Genomic DNA, 27,467 nt, shown 5'->3' with positions numbered 1-27,467 from the left:
TATTGGACTGCAATCACAAACCTGCAATTGAAAGATGTCCAGTTTGAAGTTAATGGGAAACTACTCCTCTGTGATATATCAACGGGATACCCACACCCAGTAGTGCCGGCATCATGGAAACATTGAGTATTCAATCCTGTTCGTACAGTTTCTGACAGGTTTGTGTGGCACGGTCTTAAAGAAGATTTTACACAAATAGCAAGGTCCTGCATTTCCTTCCAGAAAGCAAAGGTTCAGTGGCATTCTAAGGCACCACTGCAGTCCTTCCCAGCAGTCTTTCGTCATTTTGCTCATGTCCACGTGGACATTGTTGGTCCACTTCCTGTTTCAAGAGGAATAGATGGATTTACATGGTGGCCCGAGGTCGTGCCTATGGTAGATGCTACTACAAACACCTGTGCTTGGGTGTTCCTCAGTCCCTGGGTGTCTTGTTTCGGATTACCAGCAGATGTTACTTCAGATAGAGGACCACAATTTATTTCCATACTGTTGACAGCCTTGTCTTGCTTGCTCAGTACAACAATTCATCATACAAATGCCTATCATCCCCAGGCTAATGGAATGGTGGAATGATTTCATAGATATCTCATGCCAGCCTTGATTGCTCAGTTAGAAGGCCCAAGTTGGGCCATGGGTATTACTGGGCATTAGAACAACTCCAAAGGAGGACCTTCAAGCTTTATCTGCAGAGCTTGTGTACAGCCCACCGTCGGTGGTCCCAGGGGAGTTCATCCCCTACCATTCCAACTCCAGTGATGATCCTAAAGAACAGTTGAGCAGACTAAGGGAGACTAGGAAAATTGACCCCTATACCACCATCATTGCATGGAGAACACTTTCCTTTGTGCCTGAAGACCTCAAAAAACTGCAAATGTGACTTCGTCCGAATGGGAACACTTGGTCAACCTTTGCAGACAAACTAGGTCGACCTGTATTTTGGACATTGGAGGGAAGGCATAGTCTTTCACTATTGACAGGCTTAGACCAGCTCATGTGGACAAGTCATCCCCCACGGCTGCAGTCAATAGTCTGTTGCAAAGGTCGACCACCTATAAGACAGACAAATGTTTCTGCCAGTTCGGGGAAGGGAGGGCGTGGATCGGCGCTATGGCGGCACAACTCCCAGAAGGCATCAAACCACCCACCTGACATCAGTGCGTGATGACGCTAGCACACGTCGAGCGCATGACTCTGGCTTTTAAAAGGTTGCACACATTATGAAGAGTAAATAAATTTGAATCACTCTAAATCACCTTTTGTGATCATTTTGTCGTGTCCACTGTGATTCCAGTGGCCACAAGATGCTAAATTGTTATCAGGAAAGTAAGGCAGCACCGTATTAAAACAAATAATTCTAATTGGGAATAAAATTAACCAATATGTAGGAACCAAAGGGGGCTGTCTCCAAAAACTCCCCGATTCCAAATAGATTAATACCATTGGTGGATAACAGGATCCGAGACACTTGGCATCATAATGTTATGAGCAGGGGCAGCTAATGTTGTTTGAGCAACTTAGGAATAAGCATAATTTATTAAATAAGACACTGCTACCTTCAAATAAGATTTTTTCTACAGGACAAATTAGGTACAACTACAGCCCTACTACCAATGTGCAGTGACAGAGACCATAATTCAAAGGGGGAGCACACAGAAGTTCATTTTGGCAATGTATTCCTTGCTCCAAATGGAAGGCCCTAAACCAGGCTTTGATAAGTCAAGGCAGAGATGGGAGTCGGACTTAGGAGTAACGAATGATGAACGATGCTGGTCCGACTTGTGTTGGGCCAGCATGACTGCAGTCATCAATGTGAGGTACAGGCTGGTGCAGTCCAATTCTCTACATCAGCTGTACCTGACACCGCAAAAATTGAATAGATCTAAACCAGAATTATCAGACCGATGTTTTAGATGTGGCATTGCGACAGGGACTTTTATGCACGCAACCTGGACACGTACCAAGGTGAGGCCCTTTTGGATGGAACTGGGCCAAGCCCTGGAAAAATCATAGGTAAAGAATTCCCATAGGATCTAGAGCTGTTCCTGTTGGGAAACATAATGGATGCAAGGCTTACAATGAAGCTATCCAAATTTCAAATTCAATTTGTCATGATTGCGCTGGTGGTGGCCAAGAAGTGCATAGCAGTTGCCTGGAAGTCTGACTCCTACTTGAGCATTGAACGTTGGAACACAGAAATGCAGAGCTGTGTTCCTCTGGAGAAAATTACCTACAATCCAAGGAAACAAACAGAACCTTTTTGAAGATCTGGCAACCCTACTTAAACTACATAGGGGCACAACTGTAGTATGGACCATCGTGCCTCACCACTCACCTAATCCACCCCCCAATTGATGGGGGAGCAGAGGGGGTCCATCCCATTCTAACCAGGGAAAGCCACGGAAAAAGGAAGGCAGCCTATGCACTGACTGCTCCGACGCGACAAACCCATAATCCCCCAAATATAAGTTTCATGCCTTTGTTGTGAGTGTTTTGGTTATTGTGTGCAAGTCTAATTGGTCTAGTGTTAAGTGTTCAATGTTGGAGGGGAAGGGTGGAGGGAAGGGTATAAAAAGAAGAGCTTAAACTCTATGAGATGATTTAACAAGTATGGAAGACTACACAAAAGAGTCTGGAAAAACAACCAACTGAAAAACCTCACAAAGATAAGCGTATACAGAGCCGTTGTCATACCCACACTCCTGTTCGGCTCCGAATCATGGGTCCTCTACCGGCACCACCTACGGCTCCTAGAACGCTTCCACCAGCGTTGTCTCCGCTCCATCCTCAACATCCATTGGAGCGCTTACACCCCTAACCTCGAGGTACTCGAGATGGCAGAGGTCGACAGCATGCTGAAGATCCAGCTGCGCTGGATGGGTCACGTCTCCAGAATGGAGGACCATCGCCTTCCCAAGATCGTGTTATATGGCGAGCTCTCCACTGGCCACCGTGACAGAGGTGCACCAAAGAAAAGGTACAAGGACTGCCTAAAGAAATCTCTTGGTGCCTGCCACATTGACCACCGCCAGTGGGCTGATAACGCCTCAAACCGTGCATCTTGGCGCCTCACAGTTTGGCGAGCAGCAACCTCCTTTGAAGAAGACCGCAGAGCCCACCTCACTGACAAAAGGCAAAGGAGGAAAAACCCAACACCCAACCCCAACCAACCAATTTTCCCCTGCAACCGCTGCAATCGTGTCTGCCTGTCCCGCATCGGACTTGTCAGCCACAAACGAGCCTGCAGCTGACGTGGATTTTTTACCCCCTCCATAAATCTTCGTCCGCGAAGCCAAGCCAAAGAATGTAAATAATGCTAATATTGTTGATAATTATATTTTTTTATATCGACAATTGTTGCAGTTTGAGTGAAAAACTATAAATAAAATATTTTTAAAAATTAAAAATGGTAAGTTCTCGGCACAGGGCGAGTTATACCCCAGGTTATTCAGGAGGCAAGAGAAGAGATTGCTGGGGTATTGGCAATGATCTTTGTGTCCTTCCAGACGAGATGCCAAAGGATTAGAGAATGGTAAATGTAGTCACCTTGTTTTAAAAAAAAGTAGTAAAGAGAATCCTGGGAATTATAGACCAGTGATTCTTGCGTCAGTGGACAGGATTTACGTGCATTTAAAGAAATACTGTCTACTCAATGATAGTCAGCCTGGCTTTGAGGGGAAGTTTATGCCTCACAAGCCTGACTGTTTTACAAGGAGGTGACCAAAGAAATTGATGAAGGTAAGTCATGAGATGGCGAGAATATTGTTAGAAAAATTAACATGGAAATATGAATTAGAAGTAGATGGCAAGAATATCATTAGAAAAATTAACATGGAAATGTGAATTAGAAGGATTACAGCTTCCTAATTTTAAGAATTATTATAAGGCAGCACAATTAAGGTTTTTTGTTTCTTTATTTGGGAAAATCTAACCATCATGGGTGGAAATAGAAATAAATAAGATTGGAGAAACTATACCCGAGGAATTTATTTATAAATGGGAACCAAGGTTAATGGCTATTGACAGAGATGCTCCATTATTGAAACATTTGATTAATGTTTGGAATAAAGTCAAGTTAGGAAAATGATGAAACTCTTTTGTCATTAAAAACGCCATTGATTATTCTTCTTTTACTTTTTTTTTCAAAAGATAATCCTTTTTTGAATGTTTGGATTAATAAAGGAATTTCTAAAATAGGAGATTGTTATGAAAATGGTAGATTGATATCATTTGATCAATTAAAAACTAAATATGATATTCAATGTAATATACTTTTTTTGTTATTTTCAATTAAGAGCTTATTTAAGAGAGAAATTAGGATCTGATATGGTTTTAAAAGATCCTACAGATTAAGAACAATTAATTGTTTATGGAATGGTTAAAAAATTTATTTCAATACCATTTATGATGTTGCAAGAAAAAACACTTAAAATTAGGTTTGTTTAAGTCAAAAGAAAAATGGGAACTGCTATCAATAGATCAACAATTTTGGCAAGATTTATGTAAAGACATTATGTCTAATACAATTCATGCAAGATATAGATTACTTCATAATAATTTTTTTACATCAGTTATACATTATGCCTCAGAAATTGAATAGATGGAAATTGAATATATCGGATCAATGTTCTAGACGTGGAGAAGATATTGGTCTTGTTTAAAAGTTAAACCTTTTTTGGATTTCCATTAGTGAGTTTTTACAGCATGTTATAAGTGTTGTTTTTCCGTTAAATTATAAATTATTTTTTATGAGAAATTTTGAGAATATAACTCTTAACAGATTTTCAATTGAAATTTGTTAAATTAGCTTTGGTGATAGCAAGGAAATGTATTGCTGTTACTTGGAAATCACTGACATTTGGAAGATACCATACAGAGATTTAAAGTTGTATTCCTTTAGAAAAAAATTACACATAATTTGAGGGGTAAATATTCTGTATTTTTACAGATTTGGAGCCCTTTTGCCCGAACAATGAGATTAAAATTATAAATAATTCCCTCGAGTCCTCCAGACCAATGAAGTCTTCCCTTAAAATAAATAATTTTTTTTTTTATATCTTTGAATGTCTTCTGAACCAATCCAATTCAATATATAATTATGTTATATATTTTAGCAATTCATTTTTTTTAAGTAGGGATAGGAGGGGTTAGGGTGAGTGGAAGGGATTAGTTGGGGTTTTTATTCTTTTGTAGTTTTTTTCTTTCTTTTGTATATAAATCAACATGTGTTTATGTTTTATAATAAAACCAACAAGGTCGGGTCAGATACAGCAATGAGCTCTCTGAACCCTTCTCCATTAACAATGGCGTGAAGCAAGGCTGTGTTCTCGCACCAACCCTCTTTTCAATCTTCTTCAGCATGATGCTGAACCAAGCCATGAAAGACCCCAACAATGAAGACGCTGTTTACATCCGGTACCGCACGGATGGCAGTCTCTTCAATCTGAGGCGCCTGCAAGCTCACACCAAGACACAAGAGAAACTTGTCCGTGAACTACTCTTTGCAGATGATGCCGCTTTAGTTGCCCATTCAGAGCCAGCTCTTCAGCGCTTGACGTCCTGCTTTGCGGAAACTGCCAAAATGTTTGGCCTGGAAGTCAGCCTGAAGAAAACTGAGGTCCTCCATCAGCCAGCTCCCCACCATGACTACCAGCCCCCCCACATCTCCATCGGGCACACAAAACTCAAAACGGTCAACCAGTTTACCTATCTCGGCTGCACCATTTCATCAGATGCAAGGATCGACAATGAGATAGACAACAGACTCGCCAAGGCAAATAGCGCCTTTGGAAGACTACACAAAAGAGTCTGGAAAAACAACCAACTGAAAAACCTCACAAAGATAAGCGTATACAGAGCCGTTGTCATACCCACACTCCTGTTCGGCTCCGAATCATGGGTCCTCTACCGGCACCACCTACGGCTCCTAGAACGCTTCCACCAGCGTTGTCTCCGCTCCATCCTCAACATCCATTGGAGCGCTTACACCCCTAACCTCGAGGTACTCGAGATGGCAGAGGTCGACAGCATGCTGAAGATCCAGCTGCGCTGGATGGGTCACGTCTCCAGAATGGAGGACCATCGCCTTCCCAAGATCATATTATATGGCGAGCTCTCCACTGGCCACCGTGACAGAGGTGCACCAAAGAAAAGGTACAAGGACTGCCTAAAGAAATCTCTTGGTGCCTGCCACATTGACCACCGCCAGTGGGCTGATAACGCCTCAAACCGTGCATCTTGGCGCCTCACAGTTTGGCGGGCAGCAGCCTCCTTTGAAGAAGACCGCAGAGCCCACCTCACTGACAAAAGGCAAAGGAGGAAAAACCCAACACCCAACCCCAACCAACCAATTTTCCCTTGCAACCGCTGCAATCGTGTCTGCCTGTCCCGCATCGGACTTGTCAACCACAAACGAGCCTGCAGCTGACGTGGACTTTTTACCCCCTCCATAAATCTTCGTCCGCGAAGCAAAGCCAAAGGAATGTGATTTATGATTTTACTAATTGTTATATACGTGTTGATTCTAAATAAAATTTTTAAACAAAGGAGAGGTGGTATCTGGCTAATGACAGCAGCTCCAGAGAGTAAGGCAGTGGACTGGACAAGCTCCCTGTGGCAGATGAGCAGGAAAGGAAAAGGTGTGATGGGGGAGATAGACCGGTGATATCTTCATTACAATCCTTTCAAACACTCATCCCATTCAATTCTTTCCTTCAGAATAATCAGACCTGCACGTGAAGCCCTTGAAAATCCCCTCCTGCCTCAACCAAGAGGTCTCCCAGCCGACCTTAGCATCCCACTGGCCATGGGCACAGTCCCCTGGTGTGACGTCCTGGTGCAGAACATCAGCTCCCATCTACACATTACCCTCCCTGCTGTCTTCATGCCCAATGAACCGGTCACCTCCTGAGTGTCACGGTTCACTTCCCTCACTCCACACCTCCCCCACCTCTACCAGCCCTTACCTCACTCCTCCTCACCTATTGTTAGCCCTCCAACTCAATCTCTTGTTGGGATTCCCATCCCTGGCCATCCCATTTCAGGGTGCCCAGTGAGCAGACAAACATCTCTGAGGATTTGCATGAATCAAGGAGGAGCTTTGCCCTTCTCCTTATTTGACCAAACTAATATACAAGTCCTCTGGTACAGTGAGGCTCAGCGTTAGAGACCTGGGTTCAGTCCCGAGCTCCAGCACTGGCTGTGTGGAGTTTACACACTCTACATGAGTGCGTGGATCCTCCCCCATGTTTTCCCATTTCCTCCCACCCATCCCCCCACCCCACGAAACATGGTTAGAAGCTTCTATGGCCACTGGAGTATGGCGAGTGCAGAAACGAGGAGGAGTCAATGGGAATGTGGGAGAGATATGGGATCAATGTAAATTGGTGACAAGGGCAGCAGGGACTCAGTGGGCCAAAGGGCCTGTGACATTATGACCATGATTTACCCTGCCACTCCCATCTCTCCAGTCTTGCCTTGGAGCTCCATTGAGTCAGAGAAATTCAGCCTCTGCTTCACATGACCAATTATCCCACCGACTCCCATGTCTCTGGGATGTGGGAGGAAACCAGAGCTCTATGGTCACAGGGAGAACCCCATACAGACAGCTCCCAGATGAGATTGAACCCAGGAGTGGAGGATGAGATGCCTCTGACTCCTTACTCACTACTACTGGGACACACACAGGCCAGGAGCCAACAGAACCGCAGCCTGCAAACAGAGCTGAGACTCTACTCTATGGACCCAACCATTCAGTCTCTCAGTGTAGCAAAGTTCAGAGGTGTGAGAGATGAGCAAAAATTGATATAAAAATATGAAGATGAGGAAACTAGTATAGATATATGTGTAATGAATAAAGCCAGTAAGAATAGGATAAGAATAGATATTAGAATGTAGGAAGTAAAGTTAGTCTGAATAAGATAAGGGTCTTCTAGCCCTAGATAGAATTAACAGGTTCTGCATACGTAATTAGTAAGCCCTAGACAGTATTAGCAAGTTCTACATATGAAGAGGTTGTAGCCCTGAGGGTCGGGAAGGTGTAAATTAGAACCAAAGACAGGTTTGTGAATAAGGACAATGAGGATAATGACATGATGAGACACCGACAGGATACCCCCTGGTCCTCCAAGTTCACAGAAACAGCGTAGGCAGGCAGGATTGCCTAATGCCAAACCTATCCAGGAGGCAGAAGAATGTAAGGGGGAGGGTATTCCTATACTGAAATCAACTGTATAAAAGTTGGGTGAGCCCCAGTGTATGTGTGTATTCCCAGGGTAAGGGGAAGCACCCAACTTTGCATTGTTGTATAATAAATGTTCTTTGTTCTCAATTTTTGTCTCGAGCAATTTCTGTGAAGGTTCTTCTGTTTCTAACAAATGGGGCTCGTCCGGGATCCCACTCCCTCCACTGACAGAGTGCCCGACGATGGGGGTAGGTGCACCCCAGCTGATTCAGCTGGACTCACGGACGAAGGGTGACTGGTCAGTGGATGAAGCGAGTGATATCCGAGAAGAGGCATTGAGAACAAACAACGAGAGGACGTTAAGGAAGCGTGCTAGAACTAGCTACTGGATCTCGGTAAGAGAAATTTTCATTACCTGTTAGTATGGGAGGTGTGAGTAGAAAGGAAGAGAGTCCTAAGGAAGGATGGGAGGATCAGATAACCAAGCAAAGTCCATTAGGATTAATGTTATCTGATTGGGGTGCGGGGAGAACCCGTGGGAAAGACAAACTGACCATGGTCAGGTATTGCTGTTTGGAATGGGTTAAAAGTCCGATAAAAGGAAGTTCAGTATATTGGCCAAAGCTCGGATCCGAGGATGACTGGATGCGTCAAACATTGAACATCTGGCTCTATCAAAACCAAAGAGATAATCTTGAGAGCAGGGAATATGCAGCCTGCTGGCTCAGGGGATCGTTTGATCAACTGGTTTTGAATGAAAAGGAATGCAAGGACAAGAAAGATAAGGAACCTTTTGTCCCTGAAACACAAGGATGGGATGTGTTACATTCCCTTCCTCCACCTTATGTTCCTCCTATGCCGGCTCCTATCTTTCCCCCTCCCCTCCTATGCCCTACCCTTTTGCACCTTCCCCTCCTCCCCCACAGCTAGAGAAAAGAGAAGAAAGTAGGGGTGGTATGATGACCCATTCACAAAGTACTCGATTACCACCTCTATTGACAAGAGAGGGAGGCGACTTTAATTCAGAACAGTGTGAGACCCTCCGGGAAGAAAGGGCAGAACCCTTTGATTCATTTCCCGTAGAGCAGGAACCTAGACATAATAAGCCAGAAACTAAATGGATGAGACCTCTGTGGGAAGTTCCCGTGGGAGAGGGTCTCGGTTTCGTAAATGTGCCCCTGACCAGTACAGAGGTGCGTAACTTTAAGAGAGAAATGATCTCCCTGATAGAAGATCCTCAAGGATGTCCTGAACAATTAGATCAATTTTTGGGACCAAATACATATACCTGGGATGAGTTAACATCTATTTTTAAAACATTGTTTACTTTGGATGAGCATGGAATGATTCGCCAGGCAGGGATTAGAGTCTGGGATAGGGAACACCAAGGGGGACCAGAGGCGATACCTGGAGAAGCTAAATTTCCCCTGGCGAAACCAAATTGGGATAAGAATACTAATGATGGTCGCACATTAATGGAAGAATATAGGGTTAATCTGATAAAAGGAATCAAGGAATCTGTCCCAAAGGGACAGAATTTTAAGAAAGCATTTGAGGTTCCCCAAGGTCCTGAGGAGACCCCTCTGCATTTCTGAATAGATTGTGTACGGCCATACAGCAATATGGGGGTCTGGACATAGAATCCCCAGCAGGTGAACAATTAGTATTAACGGGTTTCGTTACGAACTCAGCCCCAGACATTAGAAGGAAATTACAGAAGATTGAGAATTGGCATGAGCAGGGAATAACCCAGCTTCTACAGATCGCACAAAGAGCATTTGTCCAGAGGTCTGAGGATAAGCAGAAAGGAAAGGCTACGATTTTGATGCAGGCAGTCAAGGGAGTCGTGGAGGAACAACAAGGAAAGGGTAGGGACTGTGTGCCAGCTCCTGGCCATTGGGAGGAGAGCCAGGGGTGGGGAAGTAGGGACCAGAGTAGATGGAGGAGTAGAAGAGAATTCCGGGGACGACGACCATTCCCGGGACCCTGTGGAGACCCAGGTAGAAATTGGGAAACAGGAGCATTAGTTTGTTATCATTGTAAAAAGGAGGGACACTTTAAGAGAGAATGCCCAATGCGAGCCAGGGAGACACGATCCTACGCCCTGATGGAAGCAGATTATGAATAGGGGAGTCACAGTTCTCAATCAATACACACCGTGGGGCTGCATGGAGAACCATTGGTAAATTTAAGCATAGGATCCCACAGTGACAAGATGGTATTTTTAGTGGATTCTGGGGCAGCCCGGTCTAGTATTTTACAACCACCCGAGGGTGTTAGGATAGAGGGGACAGTGATAGTTTCGGGAGAAGGAGGAAGAGACTTTACAGTCCCTGTATTAAGAGATGTAAGTATACAAATGGGAGAAAAGGTAATAACAGAGGATATTTTACTAGTTCCCCAAGCTGGAGTTTGTTTGTTAGGACGAGATTTACAGGACCAATTGGCTATCGGCACCAGACCACAGGGATCAGGTATCGGGGTTCAATTGTATGTATTAAGCGAGGAAGATCGAGAACTAATAAATCCTGGAGTATGGGCAGGAAGAGGCAATAGATGAGTGTTAGATATTCTTCCCCTGCAAGTTACTTTAAAAGATTCTGAACAAGTAATTAGGCGAAAACAGTATCCAATTCCTATAGCTGGCCGAAAGGGGCTGCAGCCAGTAATTGACCAGTTGGTGAAAGATGGGATACTCGAACCTTGTATGTCACCTTTTAATACCCCAATTTTACCTGTCCAAAAACCAGACGGTACCTATCGATTAGTGCAGGACTTGAGGGAGCTGAGCAAAATTATTCTCACCCGTCACCCGGTTGTATCTAATCCTTATACAATAATGGGTAAAATCGATCCCCATAGTAAATGGTTTAGTGTGATTGACCTCAAAGATGCTTTCTGGACCTGTCCATTAGCAACAGAGAGCAGAGACATGTTTGCCTTTGAATGGGAAAATCCTTTTACTGGACGTAAGAATCAATACCAGTGGACCGTCCTTCCCCAGGGCTTTACAGAATCACCAAATTTATTCGGTTAGGTCTTAGAACAAATACTAGATGAGGCTCCTCGGAGAGAGAATTGTCAGTTGATACAATATGTTGATGAGTTGTTAATTACAGGAAAAACGTACGAATCAGTTAAACAGTATACTGTTGAACTTTTGAATTTTCTGGAGAATAAGGGTCTTAGGGTGAGCGAATCCAAATTACAATTTGTTCAATCAGAAGTTAAATACTTAGGTCATCTGGTAAGTGAGGGAACTAGGAAAATAAGTCCAGAAAGGATACGTGGTATTCTACAGATTCCCCCTCCCAAGAATGCCCAAGAACTTAGGAAATTCCTTGGTTTAGTGGGATACTGTAGAATCTGGATTGAAAATTATTCTAGCCTGGTCAGATTTCTCTAAGATAAACTCGCGATTCTAGGGGGCGAAGCTGTTGTCTGGACAGAGGAAGAGATTAAAGATTTTAACTTGGTGAAACAGAGCCTTATTAGTGCCCCAGTGTTGGCATTACCCAACCTAAATAAGCCATTTGACCTATATACCAATGCGAAAGGAGGTGTAGCCACCGGAGTACTAACACAAGAGAGGGCAGGCTATAGACAGCCAGTTGCTTTTCTGTCAAAAGTTTTAGACCCTGTTTGTCGTGGTTGGCCAGAATGTGTGCAAGCCATCGCAGTCACTGCTATTTTAGTTGAGGAAGGACGAAAGATTACGTTTGGTGCCCGGATGATAGTTCACACCCCTCACACAGTCCACAATATTCTCTTACAACGTGCTGGAAGGTGGCTCACAGACTCTAGAATTTTAAAGTATGAAGCGATCCTAATGGATAGGGATGATTTGACCCTGATTACGAATAAAGAACACAATCCAGCAGCTTTCTTGGTTTCTCCAAATTCTGACAATACCAAAAATGAATTAGAGCATGTATGTTTAGAGGTAATAGATTTACAGACCAAAATTAGAAAGGATTTAAGTGATGATCCTTTACAGGAGGGTGAAAGGTGGTTTATTGATGGATCTTCCCATTGTATTGATGGCACTCGCTATAGCGGGTATAGTGTAGTGGATGGGAAAGAAGGAGTGGTGATTGAAGCTGGTCGCTTCCCCGGTCATTGGTCAGCACAATCTTGTGAATTGTATGCCCTCTGTAGAGCACTCCAGGGTCTAGAGAACAAGGTGGGTACTATCTACACGGACTCAAAGTACACTTTTGGTGTAGTGCACACCTTTGGGAAGATCTGGAAAGAGCGGGGAATGATAACTGGAAAAGGACAAAAGTTGATCCATGAAAACTTAATTGTCCAATCCCTGGATGCTCTTACATTACCTGAGGAAATAGCGAAGCCATCAAAGTGGTGACAGTCCTGAAGCCCAGGGGAACAGATAGGCAGATGCAGCTGCCAAACAGGCTGCACTCGCAGAGAAAATAGACATGCAGCTGTTACTGCCCACCCCACTAGAGGTTAAAAAGACTCCCATCTTTTCACGGGAAGAGGAGGTTTCTATGAAAGACCAGGGAATGCGTCAAACTGCCGATGGGTTGTTGTGGACGGCAGAAGGACGTCAAGTGCTGAACAAAGCCTTGGCTCGGCAAATTTTTGATCAGATACACCAACAGACACACTGGGGAACACAGGCACTTGTGGATACATTTGTACGGTCCTTTTATTGCTCAGGCATATATACAATAGCCAAACAAAGTACTCGAGGTTGTCCAATCTGTCAGAAAGTAAATAAGAAATCTATGCGGTCGCAATATAGCTGTACGCCTGTTTCAACGGATACAAATTGACTTTACAGAATTACTTAAGATAGGAATTTACAAATACCTCCTGGTGATGGTAGATCATTTCACACGATGGGTTGAGGCTTTCCCGACCCCTAATGATCGTGCCAGCACCGTTATCAGGATACTAATGGAGTCTGTGATTCCATGATATGGTATGATTCAAACCATTGACTCGGATCGAGGTACACATTTTACCTCTCAGGTACTCCAGGGTGTGTGCAAAAGACTGGGAATAGACTGGCAGCTACATACCCCGTGGCACCCCCAAAGCTCACAACGGTCAGGCGGTTAAAGACACTTCTTCAGGAATTCGAAAATCTTCCCATACCCAGGTTCAGACTTGGCAACCTTGGTCCGGTGTGGGATGGACTAGACTTTTTATTGGTAACTGGAGTCTGATACCCACTACCCTTATAGCAGCTGGACTCACTATTCTGTCCATTATGGTGCTCCCCTACCTCAAGACTTGTGTGCAGTATTTGATTCATCGAACCCCTCGTCAGAACATTCTAACCCAAAGGATGTATGTTTCCCTAATTCTGTCTGATGATGCTGAGACTGCAGTTCATTTACTGACCAGCTGGGAAAAAGACCAAGTTTGCAAGTAATACATTCCAGTTGACAAGTCACAAGCATAGCTAAAAGAAAAGCGAGGATTGTGAGAGACGAGTAACACTGATCTAAAAGAAAAGTGAGGATTGTGAGCGATGAGCAAAAACTGATATAAAAATATGAAGATGAGGAAACTAATATAGATATATGTGTAATGAATAAAGCCAGTAACCTCACAAAGATAAGCGTATACAGAGCCGTTGTCATACCCACACTCCTGTTCGGCTCCGAATCATGGGTCCTCTACCGGCACCACCTACGGCTCCTAGAACGCTTCCACCAGCGTTGTCTCCGCTCCATCCTCAACATCCATTGGAACGCTTACATCCCTAACGTCGAAGTACTCGAGATGGCAGAGGTCGACAGCATCGAGTCCACGCTGCTGAAGATCCAGCTGCGCTGGATGGGTCACGTCTCCAGAATGGAGGACCATCGCCTTCCCAAGATCGTGTTATATGGCGAGCTCTCCACTGGCCACCGTGACAGAGGTGCACCAAAGAAAAGGTACAAGGACTGCCTAAAGAAATCTCTTGGTGCCTGCCACATTGACCACCGCCAGTGGGCTGATATCGCCTCAAACCGTGCATCTTGGCGCCTCACAGTTTGGCGGGCAGCAACCTCCTTTGAAGAAGACCGCAGAGCCTACCTCACTGACAAAAGGCAGAGGAGGAAAAACCCAACACCCAACCCCAACCCACCAATTTTCCCCTGCAACCGCTGCAATCGTGTCTGCCTGTCCCGCATCGGACTTGTCAGCCACAAACGAGCCTGCAGCTGACGTGGACTTTTTACCCCCTCCATAAATCTTCGTCCGCGAAGCCAAGCCAAAGAAGAAAGCCAGTAAGAATAGGATAAGAATAGATATTAGAATATAGGAAGTAAAGTTAGTCTGAATAAGATAAGGGTCTCCTAGCCTTTTAGACAGAATCAGCAAGTTCACCAGCATGAATAGATAATAGATAATAGAATGTAGGAAGTAAAGTTTTTGTCTGAATAAGATAAGGGTCTTCTAGCCCTAGATAGAATTAGCAGGTTCTGCATATGTAATTAGTAAGCCCTAGACAGTTAGCAAGTTCTACATATGAAGAGGTTGTAGCCCTGAGGGTCGGGAGGGTGTAAATTAGAACCAAAGACAGGTTTGTGAATAAGGACAATGAGGACAATGACATGATGAGACACTGACAGGATACCCCCTGGTCCTCCAAGTTCACAGAAACAACACGTAGGCAGGCAAGATTGCCTAATGCCAAACCTATCCAGGAGGCAGAAGAATGTAAGGGGGAGGGTATTCCTATACTGAACTCAACTGTATAAAAGTTGGGTGAGCCCCAGTGTATGTGTGTATTCCCAGAGTAAGGGGAAGCACCCAACTTTGCATTGTTGTATAATAAATGTTCTTTGTTCTCAAGTTTTGTCTCAAGCAATTTCTGTGAAGGTACTTCTGTTTCTAACAGAGGGAACTGGGAACTCTGATGTGCCTATGCTCCAATCTGTTCATGGGAACTCATTCTGAGAGGCTTCTGCCTTCTGCTTGACCAGGCGATAGACGCCCCCCCCCCCCCCCCCCCCCACCACTCTGGAGTGGAAAGGAGCTGGTACCTTTTCATCTCTGCCACCCTGTTGAGCTGTTCCCAATTTGCAGAAGTGAGTCATCCTGTTTACCGCAGGGATGGAGAAGAAGCTTTCTTTCTGTGTAAATGTTAATAGGATTGTCACACAGACAGATCACAACTCCCTCTGCTAGCTCACTAGACAGTGCAGCTGAAAAACCATCAAGGAAGTTGGAGGTGGATTCTGTCACTGGATGCTGCGGCACAACCTCTAGCTATAAACTCTGCCCGGCCTGCACCAAGAAGGATTTACTTAACTGTTGTAGGTTGTAGCAGTGCCGCTTGATGTTCGTGCTTCATCGCATGTGGGAAAGAAAGAGAGATCAGAATTACAAAACTGGATGACACATTGTATTTGCAGCATTCTGTGGAGGGGCTAACACTTACCACCACAAATAAAACCACCATTTATTTCATTTCAAACAAGTATTTGGAGAGATGGGGGCTGACTATCAATCAACTCCCACTATCACCCAGAAAAGATCCACCCAGTCTCTTCATTATTACATTTGCAATATCAACAACAAACTTCATGTCTTTAAACAGTCCCTCCAAATCCTGCACCTCTGCATCTCCACTACCCAACTCTGACCATGGACACACAAATATATATTGCAGGCAATTGCCTCCCGTACAAGGCCAGAGACTGGGATTGCTATGGGTTTAATGAGGGGCTGAAGACAACATCCTCTTCATGCACTCTGCAACCCCTGACAGAAAGTAAACAGCTAATTGACACTGATGATCAAAGACCTCAATCAATCACATTTTAACATAGCAGGAGGACTCTTGGCCAATGGGGCCAATGCTGACCCCCACGAGTGTCATTCCCTCTCGTGTCCCTGTAGACCTGGATCTCATTTTCTCTTGCACATACCCAACTCCCCTTTGATTCCTTTCCTGTCAAAGATGGTGCCTGGGGACACAAGTTGAAATTTCTCGACAAAGGAAAAGGGTAGGTTTTACTCAGAGAGCTGTTGCAATCTGAAATTCAAAATCTGATGGATGATGAACTCAGAACCAATCAGTGCCTTCACAAAGGAATTGGACAGGCTTGAAAGATAATGGTTTCAGAGCCCTGGGGAAGTGGAACATTGGCATTTCTTAATTAGGAGCCAGCACACACTTGGTGAACCAAATAGTTTTCTCTGTGTCCCTACAATTCCTTGAACCTTTAGACTCAGAGACCAACTTCAACCTGAGGGGGAAACCAATATATTTTTTCAAACTCTCATCAATAAATTTGATCTAATATTTAAAAATATTCTAGATATTAACAAAAGATAAATCTAAGCACTATTTATTCCATATTCAAGACAAAAAAAAAGGATACAATGAAAAGAGAAGAATGTCAACGAAACAAGGACAAATAATTAAACAAAAGCAAAAAACTACAGATTCTAGAAATCTGAAGTAAAACCAAAAGGTGCTGAAGATATTGGCAGCATCAGTTCTGGTGAAGAGTCGCTGATCTGCCTACCCTGCACGGCACCTTAGAATTTTCTAGTTTGTTTCATGTTCCAGAGCCTTCAGTATTTTGCTTATGAATGGACTGCAGGAAGCATTTGAAAGAATAGAAAAGAGAAAAAAATACATACACATAGCCAATCACGTCAGCAAAGGGTTGTTTGTAGAAAGCCTCGTCTAGAATCCTTGTGGATGAAGGTGGTGGTTTTGTGGCCCACGGATCAGCAGGAAAGAGAGGAAAGTAAAACAGGAGTAAGACACAGACAAAGTATGTTAGTGCATTCTCAGAGAGGGCTGGAAGTTATGGAGGCCTGAGAGGAGGATAAGGAAGTGGAGGTGGCTACATTCTGTGTTCTATGCTGTCTGGGCTCTACTCTACCAGTGTACGAAGGGTGGAGTGAAGCTGCACTGAAGGAGTCATCCACCCCTTATCTTAAGAGGTGCAGAGCTTGAGGGTTTCCCAGCAACATTTACACCAACTCCCAATGGAACCTTGAATTCTCATTCTGGCAGCCTTTCATCACTCAGCTTCCTCACAAGGAGGAGAAGCAGGAACTTGTTCTGCCATTCAGTGGCGATGATTTCCTTTGGAGAACCTTCTCTGCACAAATCCCTCAACCTTAACCACTGCCCAACGAGTGGTTTTCCACTCTCACTCTCTCCCAGCTACTGTCAGTGTGCCCTGGATCAGTGGGACTACCTCTGTTTGGCAAATAGCCAACAATTGTGATCACTGTGTGGCCCACTCCAGTCTCAAAGAACTAACTAAGCCCTTCCAAATCTCTGCCTGCAGATGCTTGTCCTCGTCCCAGGAAATGACAGAGATTCAGCCAGTGCATGGGGTCTAAACGGAGTGACTTTAATCAACCATCCCCTCTCCTTTCAAATTCCTTTTAATATTAACAATTCTAGGATAATAACTTGCGCTGTAACATCTACCTTCAGCAAACAACCCTTCCTAATCTGCTGCAGTTTTGATCCCAGAGCTGATGTTTGTTGCTAAAGCTTCACGAAGCATGGAAACAGATGTTGTATCATTTAGAGCGCGAGGATCATGTGTGGGATAACTATTTGTATATTATAAAAATAATTGATTTAGGAAACTTTAGTTTTTGAGAGTTATTGAAGCCCTGGTTAAGAAGGAGGCGAACAGCAGATATAGACAGTAAGGAGTATGAGAAATTTAAGAAAATAATTAAAAAAGGAGAACTAAAAGGCTTGAGATGTCATGAACCCTATACAGGCAACAGAGGATATTTAAAATGTATTTTCAGAGCCCTGGGGAAGTGGTATTTAAAATGTCCTTAGCCACAGGTAAGGTGCTGGCAGATAGCTCATGTTATTCCACTGTTTGAGAAAGGCTCTAAGATCAACCCAGGAAATGGTAAGCCTGATGTCAGTAGTGGGTAATGTATTGGAAGGTATCTGGATAAACAAGTACTTGGATAGACAGGGGCTTTGTACGTGGTCAGCCATGTTTAGCCAATCTTAAGAGTTTTTTTAGATTACCTGGAAAGTTGATGAAGGAAATGCAGTGGATGTTGTCTACATGAACTTTGGTAAGGCCTCTAACAAGGTCCTGCGTGGGAAGCTGGTCAAGAAGGTTCAGTCGCTTAGTATTCAGGATGAGGTAGTAAATTGAATTAGACATTGGCTTTACAGAAGTCAGAGAGTGGTAGTGGATGTTTGCCTCTCTGTCTGGAGGCCAGTGACTGGTAGTGTGTCTCAAGTGCTGGGTCCATTGTTGTTTATCATCTATATCAATGGCCTGAATGATAATGTGGTAAAATGGATCAGCAAGTTTGCAAATGACACAAAGATTGGAGGTGTAGTGGACAGTGAGAAAGGTTTTACATAGAGAATGAAAGCCAGGTTTTATCCACCTTTTGAGCTCTGAGTTTAAAAAAAAATAAAGGCAGATTGTGGGTGGGGGGGGGTTTCTAGACTTACCCATCTTTGATCTGCCAGGGTAGGTACTCTCAGCAGTGGAGTGTATCAATGCAGTACCTATCTAAAACAGTTGACCCATGTTTCCAGGTCAAAATGGCAAGGGAAGATGACGTTGCAATGTTGGGTGCAGAAAAGGTTCATAGTCCGTAGAGAGCAGAACATGGGACTTTACTAGGTGTATAGTGTGCAAATGTCGGCACTGCCTGCGTGAATCAGATTTGGTGGGTCTGGACACAAGGGTTTGCAATCACACATAGCTGCTATTTACACATAACAATTTGTAGAAGAGCGTGGGAAACTATTACAGGAATTAAACACACGAGTGCTCAATTTATAAAGGAGCATAGGAAAATGTTAAACAGTACACAATTACTGCTCCTATGTTTTATGGTCTTATAAAAGTGTGCTAAAGGGGTGCTGAATGCAATTATCCTTAGCCTGCCCTTGTAACTGCTGATTGAAGTTGGCAGGAAAAGCATATTTCATGCATTAGTTCAGGTTACAATTTGATTACCTATCATATCAACAATGGAACATTTATAGACACTTAATACACTGGCACACATTTGTTGGCAGATAGTTACAGAATGCAAAACCATTCTGTAACCTCAATCTCAGTAGCCATAACAATTGTATTTTTTAGATTTGAATGTATCTGCTTAAATTGCTAAAATCAAACAGAAATAGTCAACCATTTATAAACTTTTCATAGTATTATAACAATTTCCCATGCTCCTTTATAAACTGTATGCATGAGTTTTATTGCTGTTGTGGCAGCCCTTCGCAGCTCCCCCACGGGGCCCCACAAAATGAAGGGCGAACACGTCGATCCAGCATGCTGCACGAGGCCTACAGTGCTGCCCTCTAATTGGCTATAACCAAAAGAGCTCAACTGGCCTATCAGGGAAAGCGGATCACAAACACACCAATCTGTGCTGAGAGGGTTTGACCACACCCCTCAGCTTGAGAATAAGAGCAGGGCTGTGAGCCCAATAAAGCTCAGTGTTAACTACACTCAACTGGGTTCGTGTCATTCTTTCTGGGAACAGTGTGTTCTTTCTGAGCTAACCTGCATGCAGCTATAACTTATCCTGTGCTATCGGCTTTGTAGAGACATAGCTTGTAGCTGCTAGCTACACTGTAAAATTTTCCCACGTTCGTTTATAAACTGTGCATGTGTACTTTATTCTAGTTAACATTTTCCCACGCTTTTATATAATTGTGTTGATAAAAGCTACACGTTATTGCAAACCCTTATGTCCAGACCCACCGAATCTGATTCTTTTCTCAGCACAATGTCACACTAGGCGTTGACACTGTTGTACTACACGTCCCACCTCTTCTGCTTCAGGAAGCTGGCTTGCTGTGTAAAAGGACTCATGGAGCTGGCTTTTTACTGTTCTGTGTGAACAAGCAAGCTGGCATGCATCTGAGGCACATAGATGCACACCCTCCCCAAATAAAAGAAACAATTCATCCCAGCAGGTAAAGGGTTACAAGTATGAAATGGGGAATGTGGCGCAGATGACGTGTGTTTTTGCCCCTATCTGTTTTTATTTAATATCAGAGGTCCTCTAGCTTTGAGGAGGATTGTTGACTTTGTTGGCATTTAAGCGGTTTTTGAATGTTTGTTTTTTTATATTTTGGTATTTGGATAATTTAAGGAATAGGGAGGGGAGGGTGTAAGGAGGAGGAAATAAGGACTCTGTAAATCATATTACATGGAAAGAGAATGTAATATTTTGTTTATTGAATTTGCTAAAGTCTTTGGAAAAATCAAAAATAAGATATTAAAAAAAGTAAAAGGAGCTAAAGATTGCAGATGGATCTGGACCAGCTGGAAAAATGTGGCAGATGGAATTTAATGCGGACAAATGTGAGGTGTGGCACTTTGGAAGGACTAAACAAGGTAGGTCATATGGGGCAAATGGTAGGGCCCTGAAGAGTGCAGTAGGACAGAGGGATCGGACAATACAGATACATAATTCCCTGAAAGTGATGTCACAGGTAGATAGGTTTGTGAAGAGAGCTTTTGGCATATCAAATTATTGAGTATAGGAGTTGGGGTGTTATGGTGAGGTTGTACAAGACAGTGGCAGGAAAGACATCAATAAGATTAAAAGAACGCAGAGAAGATTTACAAGGATGTTGTTGGAATTGAAGAGCCAAGTTCCAGGCAAAGGTTAAACAGGTGGTGGATCTGGGTTTGATTTTGACACTGAAGAATGCAAAGATACATGGATGAGAAGGGGATGGAAGACTATGGTCTGGGTGCATGTCGATGGGACTAGGTGGAATAAATAGTTCAGCATGGACTAGATAGGCTGAAGGATCTGTTTCTGTGCTGTTGAGTTTTTCCATGGTTCTAGAAAAAGTTGCCAAGAGTGTGGGTCTCTGGTGTCTACCTGTTATTGGTTTTCATTTCTTCCATCTGCTCCTCCTGTTGAATATACCAGTCCTCCAACTCTTTCTTGGCCTTCTCTCTCCACTCCAGCTCAGCCTCACGGGAGTTGGCATCTAAGCAATTTAAAAGCAGAGGACAATTTCTTACTTCCAAATGCTCCTGTCGACTGACCAAATTTATTAATTTTAAATGTAGACATTGAGCGCGGTAACAGGCCATTTCGGCCCACGTGTCCATGCCGCCTAATTTACACCCCATTAACCCACGCCACAAGCATGTTTAGAATGGTGGGAGGAAACTGGAGCCTCCGGAGAAAACCCATGCAGACACAGGGAGAAGGTATAAACTCTTTACAGACAGTGCAGGTTAGTTGTCCCAGTATGGTTAAGGTGTACAGGTCCCACCTTCCCCAGAAACAGTCCTAGTGGTCCAGGAAGCCCATTCACTGCCACCAACTATCCAACCTAACCTTCTATTCCTACTTTCACTAACACGTGTCACCTGAACTAATCCAGAGATTACCACCTCTGAGGTCCTTATCTCGGGCTTCCTTTGGAAGACTCTCTGAGTCTTTTTGTTCTGATAGTAGAAATAATGTCAGATTGTTTGATTTCCAAACTTTCTCTGCCTGTTCTGCAACCCCAGCTTCTCCAGACCCCCCATCCCTGATAGAACCTTGTGCTTATAGTATTTTTCCTGCAATCATCAGAGGTCAAAAAATCCTTCTTTCTTCCAGATTTGGACATCAAGCTGGGACCAAACTCAGTGATTTCAGTAAGTTTGTAGAATTTCCTTCTGGCATCATACACACATCAATGAAGCTGAAGGCTGAAAGATTGGAGGTCTAGTGGACAGCGAGGAAAACTTCCAATGCTCACAGAGGGATCTGGACCAGCTGGGGGAAAAAAATGGGCTGAAAAATGGCAGATGGAATTTAATGCAGACAAATGTGAGGTGTTGCACTTTTGAAGGACAAACCAAAGTAGGGCATACATGGTAAATGGTAGGGCCCTGAGGAATGCAGTAGAACAGAGGGATCAGGGAATACAGATACATAATTCCCTGAAAGTGGCATCAAAAAGTAGTAAACGAGAGCTTTTGGCATATTGGCCTTCATAAATCAAGTTGAGTACAAGAGTTGGGAAGGTGAGGTTATACAAGACACTGGTGAGGCCAAATTTGAAGTATTGTGTGCAGTTTTGGTCACCTGACTACAGGAATGATATCAATATAATTGAAAGAGTGCAGAGAAGATTTACTAGGATGTTGCCAGGGGAAGGTTAAGTAAGTTAGGACTTTATTCCCAAGGCCATAGAAGAATGAGGGAAGATTTGATAAAGGTATACAAAATTGTAATGCGTATAGACAAAGTCGGCTCTTTTCACTGAGGTTAGGAGAGATACAAACTAGTGGACATGGCTTAAGGGTGAAAGGGGAAAGGTTTAGGGGGTAACATCAGGGGGAACTTCACACACAGAGTATGGTATGAGCTGCCAGCTGAATTGGTGAATCGGGCTTAATTTTAACATTTAAGAAAAATTTGGATAGGTACATGGATGGGAGGGAAGATGGTCCAGGTGCAGGTCAGTGGAACTAGGCAGAATAATAATCAGCACAGACTAGAAGAGCTGAAGGGCCAGTTTTGGTGCTGTAATGTTCTATGGTTCTATCTGGGTGTTCCTTTAGCAATGAGTATCCCCTCAGAGGGAAGCCTGCAATAACCTGCAGGTCTCTCTGCCCTACTCTAACAGTTCATGCCATTTGTTTTCTGGTGTCTGTCAACGTTGCTTCTTCCAAAGCGCATCTCCTTACACTTCATGGCATTACTTTTATCTGACACATGTCTGATGCTTCATCAGCAACTGATGGATCTGTTTACCCAAAGCCTCCAAGTGCTTGATTTGCTCCTCCCTCCACCTGCGTATGCTGTCCGGCTCCTGGGACAAGCCGTCAGCTTCAGAAATAGCTGCGTAGACATCAGCAACATTCTATCAAAAGAAGAATTAGAATTTTAAACATATCCATCAATTTGCATGTAAGTTTATCCTAATGGTCTATCCATAGTTCATTAATCTAGATTAGGAGTCTCCAAAGAGCTCAATATCGACCCCCAGAGTTTGATGGAACCATCCAAGGGGTGGAAAGGAGGTTGATAAACTGGGGGTGGGGGGTTAGGAGTCGATTTAAAATAGCACCTCCACACCCCCCAACCATCCAGCACAGGGTGTGGGGGAGGCTTACTTGCCATGAACTTTCATGAGCCGCCATCACGCTTCCCCTCCATCACGCAAGCCCCAGCCAGCTGCGCACAGCCTGCATACCCCGAGATATTGCATTCGGCGGCTAAGTGCCCTTTCTGCCCTTATACCCCCAAATGGAGGGCAAATTAATATCCGGCTTGAGGTGGTGCTGGACGGAGAACAGACTGTCCAGCCTAAAACTGGATGTCTGGCCACCCTACTCAGCTCCTCCACTCCTTGCCAGGATTCCATGCCTGGAGATCGATGAGAGACTACGTAGTCCCTGAAGGGATCGACGGTCTAAAAAGTTTGGAGACCCCTGATCTAGATGTTAGTTGTGTACGTGATCAAAGGTCTTGAGACTTTTAGAGCTGCATCCTGGCCTGGTATGGGGACACCAATTCTCCTGGGTGGAAAGCCCTGCAATAGGTAGTGGATACAGTCCAGGATATTACAGGCAAAACCCTCCTCACCATCGAGAACATCTACAGAGAATGCTGCCATCAGAGAGTAGTAGCAAGGATCAAGGATCCACACCACCCAGCACACACTCTGTTCTCACTGCTACCATCAGGAAAGAGATGTAGGTGTCACAAGGCTCACACCACCAGTTTCAGGAACAGCTACTACCCCTCCACCATCAGACACTGCCCAACAACAAACTCAATCAGGGTCTTATTTAAGGACTCTTACTTTTGCACTTTAATGTTTTTTGCCCCTCTGTATTGCATAGATTGTTTACATATCTCCTCAAGTAGTTTTTTTGAAATACCAATAAGTGGTAATTCTGACACTTGCAGGAAATAGAATCTGAGGGTTTTGATTCCATGTATGTACTCTGACAATAAATCTGAAGTTTGGAAAATAACTGGTGCACTCGGCAGGACTGGGAACCCAATGCCTTTCTCGACCAAGAGCTGCTGGGAAATGCTTCAAATGGAATGGAAAGATGGTGATCATAAATGTGCACTGATGCACATGTGGTGGGGGGGGGGGGGGGACACACAACAGTCTGACCTTGGATCCTGCTCCTTAAAACACACACCCACTTCTCAATGCCCTGCATCTTCAGACAGGGTTCACCGTATCCTCACAATGCACAGCCTAAAGGAGTTACATGATATGACATTCACTGACATACCTCTACATCTCTGTGGGACAGCTAAATGGAGAGGGAGAGGCACAACCTCATGACAACTGACATGGGAACACATGCCAGGGGGCTTCATGACTCCACACAAGCTGAGGAAAAGTCCTAACCCGTGAACTTTCTGATAGAAATCTAAAACCATGAAAACATTGACAGTCAGTCCTTTACCCAGGATAGAAAAGTTAACTGCAAGAGAGCATGGGTTTAAGGAGAGAGGGGGAAGGATTAAAGATGTACAGGGTTGGTTTTTTTTGTTTCACACAGACAGTGGTGGGTGGCTGGAACGTGCTGGCATGGATAATGGAAGCAGATATGAGAGTTACGTTTAAGAGGCATTTAGACAGGCTCCGGAGCCACAGTGACCCAATTGTTCATGTCTTTCCAGAAGCTTTAGCATTCTGCAGTTTTGGAAAAGAGAAAACTCAAAAAATTGCAGATGCTGAAACTCAGAAAATTCTGGAACCCCACAGTGGAGAGAAATGATTACACTTTCACCCTACACCCATCACAGACTGAAAGAGGTAGAATTGATGTCTTTTGGAATCTTGCATCTTGCCTTCTCACCATCCACTTACCCAAATCATCTTTCAACTCCAACCTTACTGCTTCCTGCACTTTTAAGTTAAGGCCAAGTGTATCTCATCTTTAGTTTGGGCACATTGCAGCCTTCCACACTCAGTTACAAGTTCTCCAAACAGAGGTTGTCTGGTATACAGCGTGTTCTACGGCCTCGTCACACGACAGTAAAGAAAGGAGTGATTTGTGGGAAGGGACGAGTAGACAAGAAAGCAGAGGGGAAGATGTGTCTGGTGGTGGGATCATGTTGTAGGTGGTGGAAATTGGTGAGGATAATATGCTGAATAGGAGAGGATGAGGGTAATCCTATCCTTGTTGCATCTTGGGACGGAGGGGGCCAAGGGAGATATGCAGGTAATAGAGGAGATGCGGGTGAGGACAGAGCTGATGACAGAAGAAGGGAAGCCACATTTTGGAATGGAATGGAAGATCTCATCCTGGGAGCTGATGCAACACATTATCCTCCGCAATTTCCACTGCCTACACGATCCCAACTCCAGATACATCTTCCCATCTCCTCCTCTTTCTGAATTTATTAGGGACTGCTTGCTCCAGGACTCCCCCATCCCTTCCCAACCATCGCCTACTCGGCACCTACTCCTGTGACCTGAAGAAATGCTCCACTTGCACCAAATAACTCTTCCCTCACCACCCACTTAGCCCCAAACAGTCTCTCCAAGTGAAGCAAGACTTCATGTAAATCTGTGGGAGTCATCAACTGCATCCACTGCTCCCATTGTAGCCTCCTTGACATTGGAGAGACTGAACACACACTGGGAGACCATGTCATTGTGCACCTTCGCTCTGTCTGCTGTAACAAGGACCTCCCAGTGGCCAACCATTTCAAAATCACACCATTATCGCACCAACAGATCTGTCCATGGCCTCATGCACTGCCAAACAGAAGCTCCTGGCAAATTGGAGGTTCAACACCTAATATTCCATCTTGGCAACCTCCAACAAGATAGCATTAACATCAACTTCTCTGGTTTCCATTAACCCATTCCCCAAGTCTCTCTCTTCCCCTAGCCCTCTGCCTCCTTCAACCCCTTTCCCTTCCTCCTAACAGAGAGCTATCATGAGCTGATGGATTATGAGAAATGAGTAAAGAATTGTCTGAAATACAATTTTATAGTTTTGTAATACAGTGTAATTCCCACCCCCCCCCACCCCCTCTCTGCTTTTCCTCTTCTTCCCACGTACCTGTATCCACCTTACCTGTTGGCTTGTGCTCCTTTCCCTCTTCCTCCCTTTGATTCAAGAACCTGCCTATTTTTGTTTATTTCTTATGAAGGGTCCCAGGCCTGAAATGTTGGTCACCCTGTGATGCTGCGTGACCTGCTGAGTTTCTCCAGCAGATTTGTGTATTGCACTTGATCCTAGCATCTGCAGAGATGCTTATTCGACTCTCAATGGTTGCATGATATTATGTCTTACTTAAGTTTGGAGAAAATTAGATATAGCATTAAAGATGTCAAAGTTGAATTTGACAAAGTATTAGGCCCGTTCACGGATTACTATCATAGCTTGAAGATTTAGTTGTGTGAATGCTCTGAGGATTCCCTGTCTGATGTTTGAGAGTCGCGATTCGATTCATATCCATCTACCATATATGCAAATTAACCTTGTTTAGTGGGAGGGGTAAGATTAGTTTGGGGAGTTCTTTTTTTAAATTTCTAGAGAAAATGAGGTTATAGTAGATAATAACAATCACATTATAGAATAGGATGAAGATTTATAGTCTCTATATGGGATTCTTAATTCTATCTTATTATTTTCTGTTTAACATCAGATTTTGAGGTGTTGAGCAAAATATGTTGCCTGATAATTATGGTTTATATTCTGTATTACAATTTATGTTATGTATATACTATGAATTGAATTAAATTATCTAATTAGTTATAAATCATGTACAAAGGGTTTTCTCTATTAAAATCAATAAAAAATATTTTAAAAAGAAAGAACTCTATTAGTTGTCCAGCATGCCAAAGATGTTTTCAATTCCACTGCTAGGGCCTCTGCAATTTCTGCACAAGCCTCGCTCAACATCCAAGGGGATACCTTGTCTGACCCTGGGGATTTATCTATCCTTATTTGCCTCAAGACAGCAAATGCATTCTCCCCTGTAATCTGCATGTCCATGACCTTACTGTTTTGCCTCCCTTCTGTAGATTGTGTCCATCTATATAAATATAGATGAAAAAAATCCATTTAAGATCTGCCCCATCCATACATAGATGACCACTCTGATCTTTAAGAGCTATCCATTAGCTCTTAATACATTTTCAGAAGCTCTTGAGATTTTCCTTCAACTTGCCCACCAGAATCACCTCATCCCTTCTTTTTGCCCACCTGAACTCAACTACCTCATTTGCTCCTTGCTGCCTATACCTGCTGTACACCTCTTTCTTCTCAACCAGGGCTTCAATCTCTCTTGAAAACCAAGGTTCCTTATTCCTGTCAGTCTTGCCTTTAATTCTGAA

At 43.8% G+C, this 27,467-nt stretch overlaps 1 protein-coding gene across 1 annotated transcript in view; it reads right to left on the bottom strand.

The window, feature by feature from the left end:
- Positions 1-27,467, bottom strand: part of LOC138757933 (clathrin light chain A-like) — a 52,344-nt gene that overhangs the window by 7,716 nt on the left and 17,161 nt on the right. Inside the window, exons 4-6 of the mRNA XM_069926090.1 lie at positions 22,898-23,006; positions 21,020-21,131; positions 15,456-15,491 (exon numbers count right to left, since the gene is read on the bottom strand). Coding sequence (XP_069782191.1) covers positions 15,456-15,491; positions 21,020-21,131; positions 22,898-23,006 — 257 coding nt within the window. The remainder of the gene's footprint in view (positions 1-15,455; positions 15,492-21,019; positions 21,132-22,897; positions 23,007-27,467) is intronic.

This window comes from Narcine bancroftii, chromosome 3, assembly GCF_036971445.1.
Source record: "Narcine bancroftii isolate sNarBan1 chromosome 3, sNarBan1.hap1, whole genome shotgun sequence".
NCBI lineage: Eukaryota > Metazoa > Chordata > Chondrichthyes > Torpediniformes > Narcinidae > Narcine > Narcine bancroftii.
Note: the sequence above shows the minus strand (reverse complement) of the source record. Positions and strands in the feature narration are given on the sequence as shown.